Raw genomic sequence first — 10785 nt, forward strand, 5'->3', positions numbered from 1 at the left:
TCCTCATCCTCGCTCTGGGCTGGGGCTTGGTGATGATCCTGCGTCCACGCCACTGGCGGGGTCAGCCCCAGAGCCCGTGCGAACGGGGCCATATCCTCGGGATGTCTGATCGTGAGGTACTTGCCTTTGTTACTGGCTGTGAGCTTAAAGGGAAACCCCCAACGATACCTGATCTCGTTATCCCTCAGGAAGGCTGTTAGGGGTTTCATCTCTTTTCTCCGCAGCACCGTTTTACTGGAAAGGTCGCTGAAGACTTGAAGTTGATCATTGAGGAAGGTTAGTGTTTCTTTTTCTCTGCATGCTTGGAGTATGCTTTCCTTTGCAGAGTAACTATGCAGCCTTACTATTACGTCTCGCCTTCTTCCAGGGTCCTCAGATCTGGGCCCTAAGGCCCTATGGGCCCGGTCTATTTCTAGGTCCCCATCTTGTAGTGAGTCACACACAGACTTAAACAGGTCTTGGAGGTATGGGCGGAGGAGGCCAGGGAGAACTGTCTCAGGGGTGTTACGAATACGGAGGTTTTGTCTCCTATCCCTGTTCTCCTGGTCCTCCAATCCGTCCTTGAGCAGGGTGATTTCTCTCGGAGCCTGAAAATCTCGTTCTCTGCTGCTGTCTGGCGTGTGTGAGTCTCCTCCATTTCGCCTTCCAACGTGGCGGTTTTGTCCGCTAGCCCGTTTATTTGTTGCGTGAGGTCGTGTACCGCGGCTTTTATCTCCATTTGGAGGGATGTGTGCATTCTGGTGTGTTGGGCCGCCATCAACTCCTCCATGAAGGCCCTGGTTAAAGGCTGCTCCTGTGCGGCGGTCTCTTTGGCTCTAGCAGTCTTGCTCTGTCCTGCTTCTTCACCGCGTGCGCCTCCGCCATTTTGTGTAGCGGGCTGCTGCTCGGGGCTTTTCTGCTGCGGGGGAAAGTATTCGTGACTACTTGTGATGCCGGCTTCTTTGGTTGCCTGGACATCCTACCGTTGTTGCCCCCATTTGAGGATGTGCAATTTGGGCAAAAATTTCAGGTGGAAGGGTGCTTATTTTCAGGTTTATGCGGGAGAGTCTGCGGAGCTCCTAGACTGCTACTCCATACCAGCTGACGTCACCGGAAGTCCTTCCAGGCTTGTGTCTTTCAAAGGAAACAAAGCAAATGCATTGCCAAAGGGGCGCGGGGGTCTTCATATAGCAGCATATCGTGACCCTTGGGGTGTTCATCTGCATGTTACCAAATCCTACTGCAATGTATCCACTTGAACTTGAGTTGAATCAGGGCTGGGATACTATGTATTTGTTCTTATGCCTAGCAGATAAGGAAGCTTACTACACGATCTCTGAATGGAGATGTTTTATGCTCTAGGTCGAGGAAATATTGGAGATGGCAACAGGATGTTGCAAGAAAGAAAATTATTTTCAGCTTATCTGTAATTATACATTATCAATGCTAATGCGATGAAACGTATGTCACCATCTAATGAGACTTTAATTTCATATTGAATCAAGCGCATAGTGTGGCTGGAGTAAGTTATTATTATTATTTTTTAAATTTACCGAACAGATTTGACGATAACAAAGCCAGGTGCAGGGGAGATGAGCGAGAAAGAGACATAGCGTTTGTGTAGTTGAGGCCATATCTGGGGCACTGAATGAGTTTAGCATGGATAGCAAAGCTTCATTTCTACATGTTTTTCATAATGCAACATCTGCCACATTTTAAAGGAAATCCATTTTCCAATGTGGACTACACAAAAATGCCACTTTTTAAAACCAACCGATGCAAATAGAATTGCCTTCTGTATATATGTGTAGCCCTGGTCTTCCGCTGCCCCGGGAGACCCCCCTCCCTTGGAGCAGCGTGGTCGCGGGTGCCGCCGGAGCCAGCGACGGACCCGACGGCTGCTTCAAGGGTGGGGGCCGGAGCAGGGAGCAGCGCGTCTCCTCAGGTATGCGGCCGGTTGTCGGGGACGCGATCGGGCCGTTGCTAAGGCCGCGGTCGCGTCGCTAGGGTCCCGGCGGCTCGGGAAGCAGTGCGCCGCCATTGCTAGGTGCGTTGCGCATGCCCCCAGATAGCTCGCGCTTGCGCAGTACAAGCGCGCGCGTATGCCACCAATGAGAGGAGGGCTCTGTACGGGGACTTCAAGTCCCATGAGCCTCTGGAGCGGCCCCATGACGCCAGGGAGCCAATAGGGCTGCAGGAGCTCCCTGCTTGCAGGGAATAGATACATTTCGCGGGCTGGCAGCACGTTGGCAGTTGGTGACAGGAGCAGCGAGGGGAAGGAGGTAGGGTGCAGGTGTCAGTGACTCCCTGCACTAGGCCAGCAATTCCCCTAGGCCCCAGATAGCCCTGAGTCACCCTAGCTGAGTGTTGTAGGGACAGGCCCTAGGTTAGGGACTCTGCCCCATTAGCTATTTGTTAGTTAGGGAACAGCGAACGCTGTGCTTCTTGCTGAGAGAGCTGGACTATCTCCAGGGTGCGATCGCCCCGGACGGATCATCCTGCGGTGGATCATGGATATCGTGTAGGAGCTCGTCTTGTTCCTTTGTGAAGCCCGTTGCAGGTCCGAGCACTGGAGTGCTCGGCAGGTAATCCATAACATCAAGTGCACCAACAAGGCCTGTCACCAGACACAGTGGCTGCGCAGTCACACACACATTTATATGACATTTGGTAGCGCGGGACATTATGTGGGGTTACTGGTCGCGGGTGGGATCATCCAGTGGAAGGTGGCGTAAAGTGTTGGCGTCCGCCGTGGTGCATAAAGTGTTGGCGCCCGCCGTGGCGCAGGATAGCGTTAGCGTCCTGCGAGACGCCGCAGTCAGTATTGCCTCTAGAGAGGGACACCTGTTATTATATGTTGATATTACATGGTCTCCTATGCACGTTAGTAAAGGTATTAGTTATTATCCTCTCAGTTGTACGTGGTTATTGTATATTGTCCTGCGAGGCACCACTTCCCCTCTGGTGGGAGCCATCGCGGGTGGAGGCGCTGTACCGAGTACGCGGTTACTCATAGTATCCTATAATTGCCCCAGGTTCCCCATGGCAGAAGCTCAGCCCTCCTGTGAGCCAAGCAGGTAAAGCACCACACCTGGTAACATTGTATGTTCTCTGCACCCCCACACTATATCTGCGATTGGGGGGGGGGGAATACCCATTACATATGGGAACAGGAAAGGTTCCAAGAAAAATGAATGCGGAGTGTGAGGGGGAAGCTGATGATGTCACACATAGGGAGGGGGTTGGAGGTACTGGCGCACGGGATGGGGAGGCTGGAGATACTATCGCGCATGGGGGGGAGGGGGCTTGAGGTACTGTCGCGCACAGGGGGAGGGGGCTGGAGGTACTGGCACGCACGGGGTGGGGAGGCTGGAGGTACTGGCGGTCACGGGGTGGGGAGGCTGGAAGGCAGAGTCTTGGTGCTTTTTTACATGCACTTGTACACTTCTTCCTCCATCCCCGGTTGCTGGGCTGGTCCGCCAGGGCAGGTGTTGAGTGAAGGGGAAGGTGGCCTGCTCGGATCGGTGCCTCATACTCCACAGTGTGTGTGTGGGAGAGAGAATGTGTGTGTGGGAGAGAGAATGTGTGTGTGGGAGAGAGAATGTGTGTGTGGGAGAGAGAATGTGTGTGTGGGGGGAGAGAGAGAGAGAGTGTGTGTGTGTGTGTGTGTGTGTGTGACACACCACAAGTACCCACCCAAGTCACCCACCCAGTCACCCACCCTCTCTCTCTCTCTCTCTGTGTGTCACCCACCCTCTCTCTCTCTGTGTGTGTGTGTGTGTGTGTGTGTGTGTGTCACCCACTCTCTCTCTGTGTGTGTGTGTGTGTGTCACCCACCCTCTCTCTCTCTGTGTGTGTGTGTGTCACCCACCCTCTCTGTCTGTGTGTGTGTGTCACCCACCCTCTGTGTGTGTGTGTCATCCACCCTCTCTCTGTGTGTGTGTGTGTGTCACCCACCCTCTGTGTGTGTGTGTGTGTCACCCACCCTCTCTGTGTGTGTGTGTGTGTGTGTCACCCACCCTCTCTCTCTCTCTCTCTCTCTCTCTCTCTCTCTCTCTCTCTCTGTGTCACCCACCATCTCTCTCTCTCTCTCTCCTCTCTCTCTCTCTCTCTCTCTCTCTCTCTCTCTCTCTCTCTCTCTCTCTCTCTCTCTCTCCCCTCTCTGTCTGTGTCCCCTCTCTGTCTGTGTCCCCTCTCTGTCTGTGTCCCCTCTCTGTCTGTGTCCCCTCTCTGTCTCTCTCCCCTCTCTGTCTCTCTCCCCTCTCTGTCTCTCTCCCCTCTCCCCTCTCTGTCTCTCACCCATACTCTCTCTCTGTCTCTCACCCATACTGTACTCTCTCTCTGTCTTTCACCCATACTCTCTCTGTCTCTCACCCATACTCTCTCTCTGTCTCTCACCCATACTCTCTCTCTGTCTCTCACCCATACTCTCTCTCTGTCTCTCACCCATACTCTCTCTCTCACACTCTCTCTGTCTCACACTCTCTCTGTCTCACACTCTCTCTGTCTCACACTCTCTCTGTCTCTCATCCACACTCTCTCTGTCTCACACTCTGGATCTGGATATCTTATCTTATACTATATTAGTGAAAGCACTGTATGTTTGCCTGCCTGCCTGCCTGCATGCCTGGATGTCCGGTGTCCCTAGGGGAAATCTCATTGGTCCCTTGGGCCGCCCCCGCACACCTCTCATTGGCCTGAGGCGGAGTGACGGCCAAAGGACACACACACAGGGACACACACACACACAGGGACACACACACACACAGGGACACACACACCCAGGGACACACACACACACAGGGACACACACACACACACACAGGGACACACACACACACAGGGACACACACACACACAGGGACACACACACACAGGGACACACACACACACACACACACACAGGGACACACACTCTCCCCCGTCAGTTGGACCGCAGCTCACCTTCCACACCCCCCCCCCTCCTCTCCCGGTGCCCCTCCTCTCCCGGTGCCCCTCACTCTCTCCCCCCTCCCCACCTCACCCAAATCCCCACGCTCCGCAACATCCCCAGCCGCACCATCACCCTCACCGTGCGCCGCGGAGGAAGCGCGGCTCTGCTGCTCAGCAGCAAACTCCAGGCTCCTTCCCCCTCGCGGCGCGGCCCTCCTGCTCTCCCCCTCACGTGCGCCGCTCCCGGAGAGGGGAAGCGCGGCCCGGGCCTCCTGCTCTCCCCATCACGTGCGCCGCTACCGGAGAGGGGAAGCGCGGTGCGGGACTCCCCATCACGTGTGACGCTACCGGAGAGGGGAAGCGCGGCGCGGGACTCCCCATCACGTGTGACGCTACCGGAGAGGGGAAGCGCGGCGCGGGACTCCCCATCACGTGCGCCGCTACCGGAGAGGGGAAGCGCGGGCCGGGCCTCCTGCTCTCCCCATCACGTGCGCCGCTACCGGAGAGGGGAAGCGCGGGCCGGGACTCCCCATCACGTGTGACGCTACCGGAGAGGGGAAGCGCGGCGCGGGACTCCCCATCACGTGCGCCGCTACCGGAGAGGGGAAGCGCGGGCCGGGCCTCCTGCTCTCCCCATCACGTGCGCCGCTACCGGAGAGGGGAAGCGCGGGCCGGGCCTCCTGCTCTCCCCATCACGTGCGCCGCTACCGGAGAGGGGAAGCGCGGCGCGGGACTCCTGCCACTCTTGCCCCCCCCCCCCCAGCTTCCCGAACTCACCTCCTGCCAAAGCCAGATGCCACGGGGTCAAGGTAAGTCACACACCGTCTCCCACCCACGCACTGTCACCCAGTCACCCACACACCCACCCAGTCACTTTCACCCACCCACTCAGTCACCCACCCACTCAGTCACCCACCCACTTAGTCACCCACCCACTCACTTAGTCACCCACCCACTCACTCAGTCACCCACCCACTCACTCAGTCACCCACCCACTCACTCAGTCACCCACCCACTCACTCAGTCACCCACCCACTCACTCACTCAGTCACACACCCACCCAGTCACCCACTCAGTCACCCACCCACACACCCACCCAGTCACCCACCCACCCAGTCACTTTCACCCAGTCACCCACTTTCACCCAGTCACCCACCCACTCAGTCACCCACCCACTCAGTCACCCAGTCACCCACCCATTCAGTCACCCAGTCACCCATTCAGTAAGTCACCCAGTCACCCACCCATTCAGTAAGTCAGTCACCCACTCACCCACCCACTCACTCACTCAGTCACCCACCCACTCAGTCACCCAGTCACCCACCCATTCAGTCAGTCACCCAGTCACCCACCCATTCAGTCAGTCAGTCACCCACTCACCCACCCAGTCAGTCACCCACTCACCCACCCAGTCAGTCACCCACTCACCCACCCAGTCAGTCACCCACTCACCCACCCAGTCAGTCACCCACTCACCCACCCAGTCAGTCACCCACTCACCCACCCAGTCAGTCACTCACTCACCCACCCAGTCAGTCACCCACTCACCCACCCAGTCAGTCACCCACTCACCCACCCAGTCAGTCACCCACCCACCCACCCAGTCAGTCACTCACCCACCCAGTCAGTCTCCCACTCACCCACCCACCAACCCAACTCACCCACCCAACCACCGACCCAAAGTCACCCACCGACCCAAAGTCACCCACCCACCGACCCAAAGTCACATACCCACCGACCCAAAGTCACACACCCACCGACCCAAAGTCAAACCGACCCAAAGTCACCCACCCACCGACCCAAAGTCACCCACCCACCGACCCAAAGTCAAACCGACCCAAAGTCACCCACCCACTCAGTCACCCACCCACTCAGTCAAGTGTCACACACCCACCCAGTCACCCACACACTCAGTCAACTCAGTCACCCACCTAGCTGTCAAGGGGGGGGGGGGGAAGCCTAACCCTGTCGTACGCCCCCCCAAAATTACATCACGGGCAACGCCGGGTCTCTCAGCTAGATTACCCTATATATATCTTAACTGCCCTAGATCTAGACATTTGAGATCTGCTTTTCTAGATCCGACATTTACACACACACACACACACACACACACACACACACACACACACACACACACACACACACACACACACACACACACACACACACACACACACACACACACACACACACACACACACACACACACGTAACAAGGACTGTAATACAATAAATACATTTATGTCAAAAACGAATGTTGTTCTGACTAGGAATTTATTAAATGTATTTTATTTATATATTTTATTTTAAAGCGGGGTTGGGGGCGGGACTAGGGTTGGGGGTGGGACTAGGGGCGGGGTTGGGGCGGGACTAGGTTGCGAGTAGATTTTTTGGTTGGGCGAGTTGATTTTTGGGTGATTTGTCGAACACTGCACATACACACCCAGAGAGTTAATACCGGTATACACATACACACCCAGAGAGGTAATACCGGTATACACATACACACCCAGAGAGGTAATACCGGTATACACATACACACCCAGAGAGGTAATACCGGTATACACATACACACCCAGAGAGGTAATACCGGTATACACATACACGCCCAGAGAGGTAATACCGGTATACACATACACACCCAGAGAGGTAATACCGGTATACACATACACACCCAGAGAGGTAATACCGGTATACACATACACACCCAGAGAGGTAATACCGGTATACACATACACACCCAGAGAGGTAATACCGGTATACACATACACACCCAGAGAGGTAATACCGGTATACACATACATGTCCGGTATTACCTCTCATTTGTTACCGGACAGAGTGTCCAACTACAGGACAGTCCAGTTCAATACTGGACACCTGGCTGCCCTAAATTGCCGAAATGAAGGCTTTATATAGTGTGCTGGCCAGGAAGTACTCAAGTATACGCGCCATTTTCCAGGAACTACACGACATCAGCGCCATTTTAACATTAACGCGATCATTTACTACAGAAACTTGCAAAGAAACCCTTTACATACCGCGCGTTTCCAGCATCGTTCAAATATTACTACATTTTTACTTCCATTAACAATATGAATTAATTTACTACATATTTGTACTAAGCAAGATAAATACTCCAGTTTTCCGCTGCTTGATGTATCCGGGCCATAGTGTCCTAACCACGGAGCCATTCTTTAGTGGTAACTTATAAGTGGTAAAAAACCCACAATACATCTCTCCCAGCACAGTGCCCCTTCTTTGCTTTACCATGAGGCTCCCCCTGCCTGAGTACAGGGGGCGCCTTCTGCAGTACCAAGCCAAAGAAACGTGTGATACAGCAGACAGGAACTTACAGGGTTAACAGTCACATAGCTAAAGTCTGAGTAACAAACTCCCCGCCCTGTTTTCTGAAAAGGGGAAAACCCGTCCCACTGGTTATATGAGAGATAAGAGAGTTTCAGTTTCATTTCTTCTTGCTGCTTCCAAGCATGGCGTCTGCTGGTCTGAGAGAGGAGCTAACCTGCCCCATCTGCCTGAGCATTTATACCCAGCCTGTAATGCTGAGATGTGGGCATAACTTCTGCCAGGGCTGTATTGGGAGTGTGTGGGATTCCCAGGGGGGATCTGGACTTTATACCTGTCCTGAATGCAGAGTAGAGTTTCAGGAGCGTCCTGCACTGCCGAGGAACCTGAAGCTGTGTAACATAGCGGAGCGTTTCCTTTCTACTCAGGAGGAGGCTGTGATCTTCTGCACTTACTGTGACTCCTCTGTACCTGCTGCTAAAACATGTCTGCTGTGTGACGCCTCCCTGTGTGATAAACACCTAAAGAAACACAGCAAGTCAGAGGAACACGTCTTAACTGAGCCATCCACTTTCCTAAAGACCAGGAAATGTCCCGTCCACAAGGAGATCCTGAAGTGTTACTGTACTGAGGATGCTGCCTGTATCTGTGTGTCCTGCTGGGTGTTTGGGGAGCACAGGGGACACCAGGTGGAGTCGCTGAATGAGGCCTCTGAGAAGAAGAAGGAGAAACTGAGACATGTTCTGGAGAAACTGACCTCAGAGAGAGAGGAGACTGAGAAAAGAGCCCAGAGTCTGCAGGAACGCAGGAGTGAAGCGCAAGAAAAAGCAGCTGGGGTAACAGCCCGAGTCACTGCCCTGATTAGGGACATCAGGAAACGGCTGAAAAGCCTAGAGAAGCGAGCCCTGAGTGAGATCACCAGGTGGGAAGAGCAGGTTTCTCTCCGAGTCTCTGGTCTAATCCAGCAGCTGGAAATAAAAAAGGACGAGCTGTCCAGGAAGATGCTTCACATTGAGGAGCTGAGCAACATCACTGATCCATTTACTGTCTTACAGGGACGGGAATCAGACAATGCTGACTTCTGTGATGCTGAGGAGGGAGGTAATGAGGACAGAGAGAGAGAGGATAATAAGGTCCCTGCTGTAGGGGATTTGTATCAGGTTCTGATCTCAATGACCTTACAGAGATTAGTTGATATTGTGACTGATCTAAAAGCAAAGAGCGGGTTCTGTGTGCAAGAGGCTTCAGGCATATTACTGGATATAAATACAGCTGCTAATAATGTATATGTATCAGGTGACCTGAAAACTGCATCCTGGTCAGGAAGAAACCAGTTACGCCCAAATACACCAAAGAGATTTGTGTCTTATAATCAGGTTTTAAGCAGCAGGAGTTTTTCCTCAGGACAACATTACTGGGAGGTGGAGATCAGTGAATCAGGGAACAGGGGGGTAGGGATTTCCTATCCCAGTATAAAAAGGAAAGGACGTCAGTCCCTCATAGGAGATAATAAGAAGTCCTGGGGTTTGTACATGTGGGATAATATTCATGCAGTGATACATGACTCAATAGAAACACAGATATATCCCGAGTCTCCCTCGCAGAGATTAGGAATATACCTGGACTATGAGACTGGGCGGCTGTCCTTTTATCAGCTGTGTGACCCGATCAGACACTTACACACCATCACTGCCACCTTCACTGAGCCTCTTCATGCTGCGTTCTGTGTACGGAATAATGGCTGGGTCAGAATCAGGAGCTAGGAATACTGATCCCGGCCCAGCAGGGGAACACATAGAAACAGTATATATAATACAGTACATAGAAACAGTATATATAATACAGTACATAGAAACAGTATATATAATACAGTACATAGAAATAAGAATATACTGGGGGGGATTCAGTGAGCGAGGGAGAGAAAAGGGGAAAATCTCATGTACTAATCAGTTACCCAGAGGGGCCCCTCAGCACTTTGCAGTGTATGTATGTGTGTATGTGTGTATGTATATGTGTGTATATGTGTGTATGTATATGTGTGTATGTGTGTGTATGTATGTGTGTATGTGTATGTATGTGTGTATGTGTATATGTGTGTGTATGTATATGTGTGTGTATATATATGTGTATATGTGTGTGTATGTATATGTGTATATGTGTGTGTGTGTATATGTGTGTGTATGTATATGTATATATGTGTGTATGTATATGTGTATATGTGTGTATATGTATATGTATATATGTGTGTGTATGTATATGTGTATATGTGTGTGTATGTATATGTGTATATGTGTGCGTATGTATATGTGTATATGTGTGTGTATGTATATGTGTGTGTATGTATATGTGTATATGTGTGTGTATGTATATGTGTATATGTGTGTGTGTGTGTGTATTTGTGTGTGTGTGTGTGTATGTGTGTGTATATATATATATACTAGCTGAGAGACCCGGCGTTGCCCGTGATGTAATTTTGGGGGGGCGTACGACAGGGTTAGGCTTCCCCCCCCCCTTGACAGCTAGGTGGGTGACTGAGTTGACTGAGTGTGTGGGTGACTGGGTGGGTGT

At 52.5% G+C, this 10785-nt stretch overlaps 1 protein-coding gene across 1 annotated transcript; it reads left to right on the forward strand.

The window, feature by feature from the left end:
• Positions 1–8381: 8381 nt before the first annotated feature.
• Positions 8382–10238, forward strand: LOC142491235 (E3 ubiquitin/ISG15 ligase TRIM25-like). Its single transcript, XM_075593503.1, has one exon. It carries the CDS (start codon positions 8403–8405, stop codon positions 9978–9980), a length of 1578 nt encoding a protein of 525 aa, XP_075449618.1. The 5' UTR covers positions 8382–8402; the 3' UTR covers positions 9981–10238.
• The last annotated feature ends 547 nt before the right edge of the window (positions 10239–10785 follow it).

Source organism: Ascaphus truei, chromosome 3 (genome assembly GCF_040206685.1).
Source record: "Ascaphus truei isolate aAscTru1 chromosome 3, aAscTru1.hap1, whole genome shotgun sequence".
NCBI lineage: Eukaryota > Metazoa > Chordata > Amphibia > Anura > Ascaphidae > Ascaphus > Ascaphus truei.

Coding starts and splice junctions, on each gene's coding strand:
- LOC142491235 (XM_075593503.1), top strand. CDS start 8,403: ATGGCGTCTGCTGGTCTGAGAGAGGAGCTAACCTGCCCCATCTGCCTG.